Source organism: Coccinella septempunctata, chromosome 7 (genome assembly GCF_907165205.1).
Source record: "Coccinella septempunctata chromosome 7, icCocSept1.1, whole genome shotgun sequence".
NCBI classification, from domain to species: Eukaryota; Metazoa; Arthropoda; class Insecta; order Coleoptera; family Coccinellidae; genus Coccinella; species Coccinella septempunctata.
In genome coordinates, this window is record NC_058195.1 from 21,664,466 (window position 1) to 21,679,860 (window position 15,395).

A 15,395-nucleotide genomic window follows, 5' to 3' on the forward strand; every position below is an offset into this window, starting at 1 on the left:
GATTGAAATTTGCTACTTTTGAAAAATGCCATTTTCAAGATGAAAATCTGAACGGAGAGAGATAGGCTTTCAGGAATACTTGCAATAGATTCAGCATATTCGGAAACCTATATTTTCATAATGAACTTATAAATATCCGACGTTGTTCAAAGAAAAATCGAATTTATTGTTTTTCCATTTTTCATTTTCCAGTTCAATGTGAACTGCTCTCTGGAGTGCAATTCTCTATTGAATCATCAACTGTTTATTTGGTGGAATCATCCCCCCTTTCCACATGAGTTCCATCTACTGCTCCTAAAACACCTCTGAACCCATATTTTAAGAAGAATCTACAAAGAGACAGATAACATTATTATAATGCTAGTTTGCCAATATAAAATATTTGTGAATTACTATAGAGTGTGAAACTGTTTTCTTACCCCTGTTTGACCAGTCTAATTGACTCCTCGGTAGTAGGAAACTGAACCCAAGTGGGTAATAAATACTCAGCAATTGTAGAACAAATTTCATTTACCGCTCTACTTACTGAAGGTTGACTTGCTGATAACCAGGTATTGGAACCTACAGAATTCTGGAAAGACCCTGTGGCCAAAAAGTTGAGAGTAATCAACACCTAAAATGTATAAACCTCAGATCAATTCCATTCAAACAATTACTTGAAAAGGCTGAATTACTTTTTTGGGTAATGCAATAGCATTTGCATTTTTTGTGGGTAAAAATTGCTGTAAAGCATTTATTAAGTTTATGGTGCACTGCTTCTTCATTTTAAACATTTTTATAAACTGAGCATCCGGCATTTCGAAAGGATTCTTTTGATCACGCAACCTTCTCCTTTCAATTCTCATAAAGTTCCTATTAAAAACAACAATGATTTTCAGATCATATATATTATTGTCGAATAATACTCACCTGTTATGGTTTTCTTCTAATAACAACCCAATAAACAAAGCGATATTATTATTATCATTCATTATGAATCTATTTCAAAAAGTTGTTCACCAGAAAATAAACAAACCATTCGACATAACCTCACAATATATCATTCGATAGGCTTCCGACCACCTCTTGAGTCCTCGTAAATATTTACGGTTTCTGTAAGCTACAGATCACCGAAAGAAAGTCCAGAATCGCATTCTTCCTGTAAGCTCGTAAAAAGTTACAGATTGGCTTACAGATGAAAGCAGAATACCACCATTATTGTTTTTCCATTTTCAATTTTCCAGTTCACTTTGAAGTGCTCTCTGGAGTGCAATTCTCTATAGAATCATCAACTGTTTGGTTTGGTTGAGTCAACAAAGTAAGTATTATACACTCCATATCCTAAGACAGTAGTAGGACACCCTGATTTTTATGCAAAGGAGCAAATAGGTCATTTTTGGGGGGTCTAACCCCTTGCTCATTTTTGACCCAAAAAATCGAGATTTTCGATATTTAAATTTTGAGCTGGAATGGAAGCCTTATCAATGCTGATCACGAAACCGGAAATCCCAATTGGATCAGACGAATATACAAGAGATATTGCAGATTGAAATTTTCAACTGTTGAAAAATGACATTTCCAAAATGGAAATCTGATCGGTGAGAGATAGGCTTTCCAGAATGCTCGAAATGGATTCAGCTTATTTGAAGACCTATATTTTCATGATAAACTTTCAAATATCTGACTCTGTTTAAAAAAAAATCGAATTTATTGATTTTCGATTTTCAATTTTCCAGTTCACTTTGAACTGCTCTCTGGAGTGAAATTCTCTATAGAATCATCAACTGTTAGGTTTGGTTGAGTCAACAAAGTAAGTATTATACACTCCATATCCTAAGACAGTAGTAGGACACCCTGATTTTTATGCAAAGGAGCAAATAGGTCATTTTAGGGGGGTCTCCCTTGCTCATTTTTGACCCAAAAAATCGAGATTTTCGATATTTAGTTCTTGAGCTGGAATGGAAGGCTTATCAATGCTGATTACGAAACCGGAAATCCCAATTGGATCAGACGAATATAACAAGAGATATTGCAGATTGAAATTTGCAACTTTTGAAAAATGACATTTTCAAAATGAAAATCTGAACGGTGGGAGATAGGCTTTCGGGAATGCTCGCAATAGATTCAGCGTATTCGAAAACCTTTATTTTCATACCAAACCTGCAAATATCTGACTTCGTTTAAGAAAAAATCGAATTTATTGATTTTCGATTTTCAATTTTCCAGTTCACTTTGGACTGCTCTCTGGAGTGCAATTCTCTATAGAATCATCAACTGTTAGGTTTGGTTGAGTCAACAAAGTAGGTATTATACACTCCATATCCTAAGACAGTAGTAGGACACCCTGATTTTTATGCAAAGGAGCAAATAGGTCATTTTAGGGGGGTCTAACCCCTCTCTCATTTTTGACCCAAAAAATCGAGATTTTCGATTTTTAGTTTTTGCGCTGGAATGGAAGCCCCATCAACGCTGATTACGAAACCGGAAATCCCAATTGGATCAGACGAATGTAACAAGAGATATTGCAGATTGAAATTTGCAACTTTTGAAAAATGACATTTCCAAAATGAAAATCTGAACGGTGGGAGATAGGCTTTCGGAAATGCTCGCAATAAATTCAGCGTAATTGAAAACCTTTATTTTCATACCAAGCCTTCAAATATCTGACTTTGTTTAAAAAAAAATCGAATTTATTGTTTTTCCATTTTTCATTTTCCAGTACATTTTGAACTGCTCTCTGGAGTGCAATTCTCTATTGAATCATAAACTGTTAGGTTTGGTTGAATCAACAAAGTAAGTATTATACACTCCATATCCTAAGACAGTAGTAGGACACCCTGATTTTGATGCAAAGGAGCAAATAGGTCATTTTAGGGGGGTCTAACCCCTTGCTGATTTTTGACCCAAAAAATCGAGATTTTCGACATTAAGGTCTTGCGTTGGAATGGAAGCCTTATCAATGCTGATTACGAAACCGGAAATCCCAATTGGATCAGACAAATAAAACAAGAGATATCGCAGATTGAAATTAGCAACTTTTGAAAAATGCCATTTTCAAGATGAAAATCTGAACGGAGAGAGATAGGCTTTCAGGAATACTTGCTATAGATTCAGCATATTCGAAAACCTATATTTTCATGATGAACTTTCAAATATCCGACGTTTTTTAAAGAAAAATCGAATTTATCGTTTTTTCATTTTTCATTTTCCAGTTCACTTTGAACTGCTCTCTGGAGTGCAATTCTCTTTTGAATCATCAACTGTTTAGTTTGGTGGAATCAACAAAGTAAGTATTATACACTCCATATCCTAAGACAGTAGTTGAACTTCCTGATTTTCAGGCAGAAGAGCAAATAGGTCATTTTAGGGGGGTCTAACCCCTCGCTCATTTTTGACCCAAAAAATCGAGATTTTCGATTTTTAGTTTTTGCGCTGGAATAGAAGCCTCATCAACGCTGATTACGAAACCGGAAATCCCAATTGGATCAGACGAATATAACAAGAGATATTGCAGATTGAAATTTGCAACCTTTGGAAAATGACATTTCCAAAATGAAAATCTGAACGGTGGGAGATAGGCTTTCGGGAATGCTTGCTATAGATTCAGCATATTCGGAAACCTATATTTTCATGATGAACTTTCAAATATCCGACGTTGTTCAAAAAATAATCGAATTTATTTTTTTTCCATTTTTCATTTTCCAGTTCAATTTGAACTGCTCTCTGGAGTGCAATTCTCTATTGAATCATCAACTGTTTAGTTTGGTGGAATCAACAAAGTAAGTATTATACACTCCATATCCTAAGACAGTAGTTGAACTTACTGATTTTCAGGCAGAAAAGCAAATAGGTCATTTTAGGGGGGTCTAACCCCTTGCTCATTTTTGACCCAAAAAAATCGAGATTTTCGATTTTTAGTTTTTGCGCTGGAACGGAAGCCTCATCAACGCTGATTACGAAACCGGAAATCCCAATTGGATCAGATGAATATAACAAGAGATATTGCAGATTGAAATTTGCAACTTTTGAAAAATGACATTTTCAAGATGAAAATCTGAACGGAGAGAGATATGCTTTCAGGAATACTTGCTATAGATTCAGCATATTCGGAAACCTATATTTTCATGATGAACTTTCAAATATCCGACGTTGTTCAAAGAAAAATCGAATTTATTGTTTTTCCATTTTTCATTTTCCAGTTCAATTTGAACTGCTCTCTGGAGTGCAATTCTCTATTGAATCATCAACTGTTTAGTTTGGTGGAATCAACAAAGTAAGTATTATACACTCCATATCCTAAGACAGTAGTTGAACTTACTGATTTTCAGGCAGAAAAGCAAATAGGTCATTTTAGGGGGGTCTAACCCCTTGCTCATTTTTGACCCAAAAAAAATCGAGATTTTCGATTTTTAGTTTTTGCGCTGGAACGGAAGCCTCATCAACGCTGATTACGAAACCGGAAATCCCAATTGGATCAGATGAATATAACAAGAGATATTGCAGATTGAAATTTGCAACTTTTGAAAAATGACATTTCCAAAATGAAAATCTGATCGGTGGGATAAAGGCTTTCGGGAATGCTCGCAATAGATTCGGCGTATTTGAAAACCTTTATTTTCATACCAAACCTTCAAATATCTGGCTTCGTTTAAAAAAAAATCGAATTTATTGTTTTTCCATTTTCAATTTTCCAGTTCACTTTGAACTGCTCTCTGGAGTGCAATTCTCTATCCCTAATAGCACAAAGTAGTCCTATGGACATCCATAGGACGTCCTCTTCGGACATTACGGACATCCATGGGACGTCCATTTCTGGTACAATGGACGTTCTATGGACATCCGAGGGACGTACAAATGTCACAACTTTGAACAGAATTCGGACGTCCATCGCGGACGTCCAATGGATATCCCGTTGGGACCATCATTAGCAATCTCAACGGTACAAAAATTTACCACGACGTTGGCTATCCTATCTATTAGAATTTTAATGTCCTAGAACCCAATGTCTTACACTCAGACGCAGATATTATTTTTTCTGAGTAGTTGAATTAATGTCTGAGAATTAAATATGAATGAATATATTAACGGCATGCAGACAATTATTGAATTCTGAAAAAGTACACCTCCGGGCAGGATTCGAACCCGCGCCCCTCTTGATTACCGGTCAAGTGCTCTACCCAACTAAGCCACCAGAGGTCACGGTTTCCATCTGCGTTGACGGACCTATACTGAATCAGAATCCATGTTAGTACGGGTCTCCTTGTGAACGTTTTATTGTTCGCAAGGGTTAGAGATTGTTAGGAGGTGGTAAGGGAACAACATTCACTTTCAGTGATCATCAAGATCCTTTTTACCCATTACCCATGGCATCGTCGACATTTAGCGACATCTGTAGGGAGCGGATGCGGATTCTCCGACCACTGAACAGAATAAGCCGAAATTTTAAATTGAGTAGTTGAATTAATGTCTGAGAATTAAATATGAATGAATATATTAACGGCATGCAGACAATTATTGAATTCTGAAAAAGTACACCTCCGGGCAGGATTCGAACCCGCGCCCCTCTTGATTACCGGTCAAGTGCTCTACCCAACTAAGCCACCAGAGGTCACGGTTTCCATCTGCGTTGACGGACCTATACTGAATCAGAATCCATGTTAGTACGGGTCTCCTTGTGAACGTTTTATTGTTCGCAAGGGTTAGAGATTGTTAGGAGGTGGTAAGGGAACAACATTCACTTTCAGTGATCATCAAGATCCTTTTTACCCATTACCCATGGCATCGTCGACATTTAGCGACATCTGTAGGGAGCGGATGCGGATTCTCCGACCACTGAACAGAATAAGCCGAAATTTTAAATTGAGTAGTTGAATTAATGTCTGAGAATTAAATATAAATGAATATATTAACGGCATGCAGATGGAAACCGTGACCTCTGGTGGCTTAGTTGGGTAGAGCACTTGACCGGTAATCAAGAGGGGCGCGGGTTCGAATCCTGCCCGGAGGTGTACTTTTTCAGAATTCAATAATTGTCTGCATGCCGTTAATATATTCATTCATATTATTTTTTCTGTGTTGTTCTCATTTTAATCCATACTTACTAGAAAGTTTTTACACTTGGCCCGGATTCGAACTCGCGAGTACGTGGGGACACCGCATTACAGAGTCTTCGGTGCAACCGTCCTAGCTACCGAGACCATACGATATATCTACTTGTAGGAACATATTCATTATATTGTTAACTGATTTATGGAATAGTAGTCGATTAATACAGAAATGCCATATAATAAAAACTGAAGTCTTGAAACTCAAATATAGATTATTTTATAATAGTAATTACTCAAGTATTAAGTCTTCGTTCATCATAACGTTATACATAATATAATATTCATAAGATATTCATATACTACAAAGCAGAAAAATGGAGTTTAGTGAAAAATAATATTAAATTTCGGTGTTCATTGATATACATGTATGTTTTATTTGGTCCATATTACGGACTCCTAGTGAATATCCGGTATGGACATTCAAAAGATGTCCCTACCGGATATCCAATAGGTGTCCGTCATGGACGTTATACGGACCATGTAATATATACATGTTATTTAGTCCATATTAGGTCCATTACGGACTCCTAGTGAATATCCGGTATGGACATTCAAAAGATGTCCCTACCGGATATCCACTAGGTGTCCGTGATGGACGTTATACGGACCATGTAATATATATATGTATATAAGTTATATGGTCCGTACTATGTTCATCTCGGACAACTAATGGATATCCAGTAAGGACATATATTTGACATTGCATGTATTAAGTCGGTCAGGGACCATTTTGGGACTACATGATACGGACATGTGTCATATGGTCCGTATTATGTCCATCACAGGCATCCAATGGATATCCGATACGGACATTGTACATAAATTGGACTAACAATGGATATCCATCTTGGACGTCCTAAAACTGTCCGGAAACGGACGTCCAAAGGACATACAAATCAAGTACATGGACGTTCCGACGTTAAATGGACATGAATTGGACGTCCCAAGGACGTTGTGTGCTATTAGGGATAGAATCATCAACTGTTAGGTTTGGTTGAATCAACAAAGTAAGTATTATACACTCCATATCCAAAGACAGTAGTAGGACACCCTGATTTTTATGCAAAGGGGTCATTTTAGGGGGGTCTAACCCCTTGCTCATTTTTGACCCAAAAAATCGAGATTTTCGATATTTAGTTTTTGAGCTGGAATGGAAGCCTTATCAATGCTGATTACGAAACCGGAAATCCCAATTGGATCAGACGAATATACAAGAGATATTGCAGATTGAAATTTTCAACTGTTGAAAAATGACATTTCCAAAATGAAAATCTGATCGGTGAGAGATAGGCTTTCCAGAATGCTCGCAATGGATTCAGCTTATTTGAAAACCTATATTTTCATGATAAATTTTCAAATATCTGACTTTGTTTAAAAAAAAATCGAATTTATTTTTTTTTCAATTTTTCATTTTCCAGTTCACTTTGGAGTGCTCTCTAGAGTGCAATTCTCTATTGAATCATCAACTGTTAGGTTCGGTTGAATCGAAAAAGTGAGTTTCATACACTCCATATCCTAAGACAGTAGTAGGACACCCTGATTTTTATGCAAAGGGGTCATTTTAGGGGGGTCTAACCCCCCTCTCGCAATGGCTCCGCCACGTACGAATAACGGTGTGGAAATTTATTGCAAGAAATGTGTAAAAGAAGTGAAAACTTACATAACGTGCTTTAGATGCAATAGTTCATATCATTTTAGTTGTGTACTGAAAGTTTGTGGTATTTTTGTGGACCAAAAAGGAAGATTGCTCTGCTGCGATGATATAACCTCAAAACTGAAACAAGCAGAGTTGGAAGTTGAGAAGCTGAGAACACGTCTTAGTGGTCTGAATGAACTGTGTTTCGAAAATTCCGTTTCCCAACTCCATAGTTTGACTGTGGAGGATGAAATGTTTGGAGCAGATAACGCCCATGAAGTCCCAAAGAATGGCGATACTGTTGAAGAAAAGAATGTAGATCTGGAGGTGGAATACTTGAACAGGATCATTGGGGGTAAAGACAGGTTGATTGATGAACTTGATGATAAAATAAAAATATTGAAAAATTATATTAGTATCTTGGAGAAATTCGGAGACGGTACATCAGCATCAAAGAAGCCATCTGTCGGTTTTTCAACTGGCTCCTTGCAACCAGTGAAGAAATCATTATTGCCGACATCTGAAAACACAAATTCTGCGGAAAAGGAAAATGAACGTCCGGTGAAAATCGTGAATCCGAAGTCTACTGTTGGCGAGGATAATTGTGAAGTCTTCGTCTCATCTTTGGAAGTTAGTACTAACAAGGATGAAACAAACATGGAGTTTGGTAGCTCAAATGAATCAATGTCAACAACCGATAGAAATTTGTACATCAAACAAACGTCAGAGAATGTCGCAGATAAGAATCCACAACTCAAAACAAACAAGGCATCTGTCAGGCCAGTCAAACAAAAGGGGAAATATAATAATAAATGGTCAATCATGGGGAAAGCGACTGATAGCTCCATAAAAGCTATACCTAAGACTATATCCCTGTTCGTTTCAAGAATTAATACACAAACAACATCATCTGAATTCACTAACATGGTGAAACAGAATTTTACGGAGGCTGTATGCACCGAATTGAATTCCAAACATCCTGAGTGTTATCGTTCCTACAAAGTCTCTATTAATGAAGAAAATCTGGAAAGAGCGAAATCATGTGATCTCTGGCCGAAAGATGCATATGTGTCGATGTTTTTTCACAGGAAAGTTGTACAAAAGGGCCGCACATGAACGACAACAAAGCTGGAGATAATAAATGCACCTTCCGAGTGATACATTTGAATATTGAGAGAAATACTTACCATTTCAGAGAGAAATACTTACCATTTCAGAGAAAAACTAGCACGAGAGGACTGGAATTGTGTTATCTGTTCTGATGATGCTCAGGAAGCATTCACGCAGTTTCATGATAGATTTATGACACTGTTCAATGAAAGTTTTCCTGAAAAAATAATGAGAGTTGGCAAAAGAAAAAAAAAACAAAATCTTAGTCCTCAACTGAAGAAGTTGAAGAATCAGATGGAGGCTGCTCATACAAGGGCTATGGTAAAAAGAGATGAGGATTCCTTCAAGTTTTACAGAATCCTTAAGGAAAAATATAGAACAGAACTAACTGAGTATTCGAAAGCAAAAGACAGGAATCGAATAGAAAATGCTGACAACAAAATGAAGGCAATATGGGAAGTTATAAATTCGAAAATAAAAAAATCCAACACAGAGAGTTCGAAAGGGCCAACATCTGAGAAACTTAGTGAATTTTTTGAGCAATGCAGTGCAAGAGTTGATATGGGCGGTGCAGATAGTCTGCCTGACATGGGTCGAAGGATTTCCTCGATGTTCTTACTTGATACAACTCCATTGGAAATCATTCAAATTGTGTCAAAAATGAAGAAAAAATCTTCAAAGGACATATACGGAATGTCAGTGACCCTACTAAAAGAAAATATTGATATCATCGCTAACGTATTAAGTGTGCTAATAAATAGATGCTTCAGTCAGGGAATCTTTCCACGTGAATTGAAAACAACGAGGATAGTACCGATTCATAAGAAGGGGGATAGAATGAATTGCGGGAATTACAGACCTATTTCAATTATACCGGCAATGGGAAAAATAATGGAAACCCTAATAAAGGTCAGGCTGTGTGGATATTTCGAATCTCAGTCGATCATCTCTAAACATCAGCATGGCTACCAAAGGAGGAAGTCAACTATTACACTTATGATGGAAGTCGTCGATTATATTATGGATGCATTTGAAAATTTTGAGGAGGCCCTTTTGGTGTGTGTTGACCTCAGTAAGGCTTTCGACACAGTCGACCACGAGAGTCTTTTGAGAAAGTTGGAATGGTATGGTGTTAGAGGCCCTATTTTGAAGCTGCTTGAGTCCTATCTGGAAGATCGTTACCAGATTGTCGATTTCCGCGGTGAAAAGTCTACAAGGAGAAAATTGAAATCGGGAGTACCGCAGGGTTCTGTGCTGGGTCCCATTTTGTTCGTTGTGTTCGTCAATGACCTTTTGAAGGAGAACAGGCATGGTGAAGTGAAAATGTTTGCGGACGACACAACTCTAATGACTAAATCCAAAAATAGACAGGAGTTGGTTGCAAAATCTAGAGAGTCGTTAAATTGCACAAAACAGTGGTTTCGAAGTAACCATATGGCGGTAAATTAGAGCAAAACTCAAAGTATAATACTTACAATGAAAAAATCAATATAACTCCAATCTTTGAATCTGCTGGGTTTCACTCTGGATACAGGATTGAGTTGGTCAGGACACGTCGATAAACTATGTAGTAGATTGTCTTCATCTATCTATGCCATACGACAGATAAAATCGATCTTGGGCTCAAGGGAGGCAATTCTCACTTATTATGCCGAATTCCATAGTGTGGCCACTTATGGCATAATCCTGTGGGGGCTTCTCCTGGAATGCATAGAGTCTTTCTTAAACAAAAACGAGCATTAAGATCAATCGCTGGAATTCCAAATACTCAAAGTTGCAGAAGTGTATTTAGGGATTATGGAATATTAACTCTGCCAAGTCATTTTATGTTGGAAGCCTTGTGCATTGTACATCTACGAAGAGAAGAATTTTTGAAGCATGGCGACGTCCATGGATATTCTACCAGAAATGCACACAAATATGAGGTCCCAAAATGTAGATTGAGGAAAACCCAAGAATCTGTCGAATTTGTAGGACTCAAACTGTTCAATAAATTACCTGAAATAATAAAAAAATTGAAATATAATAAATTCAGAAATGAAGTCAAACATTTTTTCAGGCAAAATGTTTTTTATAGTGTGGAAGAGTACTTACGCTTTGAATACGTTGGTTAGTTCTAAATAAACTGTATAATTCGTAAATTATGTGTCAATTGTTGATCTAGATTTGTTATGTTAGGTGATATGTCTTATAGGTGTAATTTTAGATGACTTACCTTGTGATATGTGTTATAGATTTAATTTTAGATGACTTACCTTGTATGAGCTGAAGGTTTCTTTGTACAATATACAATATACAATATTCAGGGATTGACTTCCCACAAGGTGAATGAATGGGACTTGTTTCTCATGGAAAACAAAATGCATGATGCTATCTGTGTGACGGAGCATTGGTTCTCGCCGGAGATAGCTGACTCTTGCTCCTCAGGTGGATGGCACGTAGCTTCCATTTTCTCCAGAACGAAAAAATCGCGTGGTGGTTCCATGATTTTGAGTAGAAACCATGACTACGAAGTACTGGGGAATATTGTGAGTTTGTCAGTGGAATTTGACTGTGAAATAGCTGCAATAAAAACACAGAAATTAACCCTAATATCAATTTATCGCTCAACTAATAGTGATTTCGGGAATTTTTTGGAAATACTTGAAAATGTTTTGAACTTGGTGGATATTCATGATGATCTTGCTATTGCAGGTGATTTTAATGTGTTTTTCAGCATGTATGGGAATGATACACTGGATAGGAATGCTGTAGCACTGGTGGAGGTTCTTGAGTCTCATGGCCTAAAACAGACTATTTTTGAGCCCACAAGAATGGATAAATGTATAGATAATATATTTGTAAGGAACACAGAATTGTGCAGTTTTTTCCCCAAAATTCTGAGAGTGCGAGAGCGACCTATTGCTCTACAATATATAATATGATATTGGACCTACCAATTAAAAGCATATTTGTATGACAGGAAAACGGGCATTAACGGCTAATATTCTGCAATCAACATCTGAAATCTGAAAAATCTGTTAGGAATACAGTAATTACAGGAATGATGTAGCATAATTAAAAAATGTTAGAAAAGTTACCAGCATAACATTGATGGAATGTTTTCCTTTCCGGTTAATATAAACGTATGGGGGGTGATTAATGTCATTTTCAGGAGGTGCAAGAATTTCCACATGAGTTCCATCAACTGCTCCTAAAACACCTCTGAACCAATATTTTAAGAAGAATCTACAAAGAGACAGATAACATTATTATAATGCTAGTTTGCCAATATAAAATATTTGTGAATTACTATAGAGTGTGAAACTGTTTTCTTACCCCTGTTTGACCAGTCTAATTGACTCCTCGGTAGTAGGAAACTGAACCCAAGTGGGTAATAAATACTCAGCAATTGTAGAACAAATTTCATTTACCGCTCTACTTACTGAAGGTTGACTTGCTGATAACCAGGTATTGGAACCTACAGAATTCTGGAAAGACCCTGTGGCCAAAAAGTTGAGAGTAATCAACACCTAAAATGTATAAACCCCAGATCAATTCCATTCAAACAATTACTTGAAAAGGCTGAATTACTTTTTTGGGTAATGCAATAGCATTTGCATTTTTTGTGGGTAAAAATTGCTGTAAAGCATTTATTAAGTTTATGGTGCACTGCTTCTTCAGTCTAAACATTTTTATAAACTGAGCATCCGGCATTTCGAAAGGATTCTTTTGATCACGCAACCTTCTCCTTTCAATTCTCATAAAGTTCCTATTAAAAACAACAATGATTTTCAGATCATATATATTATTGTCGAATAATACTCACCTGTTATGGTTTTCTTCTAATAACAACCCCATAAACAAAGCGATATTATTATTATCATTCATTATGAATCTATTTCAGAAAGTTGTTCACCAGAAAATAAACAAACCATTCGACATAACCTCACAATATATCATTCGATAGGCTTCCGACCACCTCTTGAGTCCTCGTAAATATTTACGGTTTCTGTAAGCTACAGATCACCGAAAGAAAGTCCAGAATCGCATTCTTCCTGTAAGCTCGTAAAAAGTTACAGATTGGCTTACAGATGAAAGCAGAATACCACCATTATTGTTTTTCCATTTTCAATTTTCCAGTTCACTTTGAAGTGTAGTAGGTATTATACACTCCATATCCTAAGACAGTAGTAGGACACCCTGATTTTTATGCAAAGGAGCAAATAGGTCATTTTAGGGGGGTCTAACTCCTCTCTCATTTTTGACCCAAGAAATCGAGATTTTCGATTTTTAGTTTTTGCGCTGGAATGGAAGCCCCATCAACGCTGATTACGAAACCGGAAATCCCAATTGGATCAGACGAATGTAACAAGAGATATTGCAGATTGAAATTTGCAACTTTTGAAAAATGACATTTCCAAAATGAAAATCTGAACGGTGGGAGATAGGCTTTCGGAAATGCTCGCAATAAATTCAGCGTAATTGAAAACCTTTATTTTCATACCAAGCCTTCAAATATCTGACTTTGTTTAAAAAAAAATCGAATTTATTGTTTTTCCATTTTTCATTTTCCAGTACATTTTGAACTGCTCTCTGGAGTGCAATTCTCTATTGAATCATAAACTGTAAGGTTTGGTTGAATCAACAAAGTAAGTATTATACACTCCATATCCTAAGACCGTAGTAGGACACCCTGATTTTTATGCAAAGGAGCAAATAGGTCATTTTATGGGGGTCTAAGCCCTTGCTCCTTTTTGACCCAAAAAATCGAGATTTTCGACATCAAGGTCTTGCGTTGGAATGGAAGCCTTATCAATGCTGATTACGAAACCGGAAATCCCAATTGGATCAGACAAATATAACAAGAGATATCGCAGATTGAAATTTGCAACTTTTGAAAAATGCCATTTTCAAGATGAAAATCTGAACGGAGAGAGATAGGCTTTCAGGAATACTTGCTATAGATTCAGCATATTCGAAAACCTATATTTTCATGATGAACTTTCAAATATCCGACGTTTTTTAAAGAAAAATCGAATTTATCGTTTTTTCATTTTTCATTTTCCAGTTCACTTTGAACTGCTCTCTGGAGTGCAATTCTCTTTTGAATCATCAACTGTTTAGTTTGGTGGAATCAACAAAGTAAGTATTATACACTCCATATCCTAAGACAGTAGTTGAACTTCCTGATTTTCAGGCAGAAGAGCAAATAGGTCATTTTAGGGGGGTCTAACCCCTCGCTCATTTTTGACCCAAAAAATCGAGATTTTCGATTTTTAGTTTTTGCGCTGGAATAGAAGCCTCATCAACGCTGATTACGAAACCGGAAATCCCAATTGGATCAGACGAATATAACAAGAGATATTGCAGATTGAAATTTGCAACCTTTGGAAAATGACATTTCCAAAATGAAAATCTGAACGGTGGGAGATAGGCTTTCGGGAATGCTTGCAATAGATTCAGCGTATTTGAGAACCTTTATTTTCATATCAAACCTTCAAATATCTGACTTCGTAAAAAAAAAAATCGAATTTATTGATTTTTGATTTTCAATTTTCCAGTTCACTTTGAACTGCTTTCTGGAGTGCAATTCTCTATAGAATCATCAACTGTTAGGTTTGGTTGAATCAAAAAAGTAAGTACCATACACTCCATATCCTAAGACAGTAGTAGGACACCCTGATTTTTATGCAGAGGAGCAAATATGTCATTTTAGGGGGGTCTCCCTTGCTCATTTTTGACCCAAAAAATCGAGATTTTCGATATTTAGTTTTTGAGCTGGAATGGAAGCCTAATTAATGCTGATTACGAAACCGGAAATCCCAATTGGATCAGACGAATATAACAAGAGATATTGCAGATTGAAATTTGCAACTTTTGAAAAATGACATTTCCAAAATGAAAATCTGAACGGTGAGAGATAGGCTTTTGAGAATATTCGCAATGGATTCAGCTTATTTGAAAACCTATATTTTCATATCAAACTCTCAAATATCTGACTTCGTTTGAAAAAAAAAATCGAATTTATTGTTTTTCCATTTTTCATTTTCCAGTTCACTTTGAACTGCTCTCTGGAGTGCAATTCTCTATTGAATCATCACCTGTTGGGTTTGGTTGAATCAAAAAGGTAAGTATTATACACTCCATATCCTAAAACAGTAGTAGGACACCCTGATTTGTATGCAGAGGAGCAAATAGGTCATTTTAGGGGGGTCTAAGCCCTTGCTCATTTTTGACCCAAAAAATCGAGATTTTCGATATTTAGTTGTTGAGCTGGAATCAAAGCCTGATCAATGCTGATGACGAAACCGGAAATCCCAATTGGATCAGACGAATATAACAAGAGATATTGCAGATTGAAATTTGCAACCTTTGGAAAAATGCCATTTTCAAGATGAAAATCTGAACGGAGAGAGATAGGCTTTCAGGAATACTTGCTATAGATTCAGCATATTCGGAAACCTATATTTTCATGATGAACTTTCGAATATCCGACGTTGTTCAAAAAATAATCGAATTTATTGTTTTTCCATTTTTCATTTTCCAGTTCAATTTGAACTGCTCTCTGGAAAGCAATTCTC

At 36.5% G+C, this 15,395-nt stretch overlaps 1 protein-coding gene and 1 long non-coding RNA gene across 2 annotated transcripts; both read right to left on the minus strand.

Moving 5' to 3' along the window:
* Window positions 1-268: 268 nt before the first annotated feature.
* On the minus strand, window positions 269-763 carry LOC123317905. The gene is made up of 3 exons (XR_006538216.1): window positions 675-763; window positions 420-613; window positions 269-329 (listed from the first exon to the last, which is right to left on the minus strand). It is a non-coding gene; the product is annotated as an uncharacterized LOC123317905 (long non-coding RNA).
* An 11,008-nt stretch (window positions 764-11,771) lies between these two features.
* LOC123317630 (putative nuclease HARBI1) lies at window positions 11,772-12,702 on the minus strand. Its single transcript, XM_044904234.1, has 5 exons — window positions 12,641-12,702; window positions 12,406-12,583; window positions 12,151-12,344; window positions 11,913-12,060; window positions 11,772-11,840 (listed from the first exon to the last, which is right to left on the minus strand). The coding sequence occupies exons 1-5, from the start codon at window positions 12,700-12,702 to the stop codon at window positions 11,772-11,774; spliced, it is 651 nt and encodes a 216-aa protein (XP_044760169.1).
* Between the last annotated feature and the right edge of the window lie 2,693 nt (window positions 12,703-15,395).

Excerpts from the sequence above, each read along its gene's own strand:
- LOC123317630 (XM_044904234.1), bottom strand. The coding sequence starts at position 12,702 with ATGAATGATAATAATAATATCGCTTTGTTTATGGGGTTGTTATTAGAA. Across the intron at positions 12,345-12,405 it reads CTATTGCATTACCCAAAAAA|GTGTTGATTACTCTCAACTT; the intron begins GTAATTCAGCCT and ends TATACATTTTAG. Across the intron at positions 12,061-12,150 it reads ATTAGACTGGTCAAACAGGG|ATTCTTCTTAAAATATTGGT; the intron begins GTAAGAAAACAG and ends GTCTCTTTGTAG.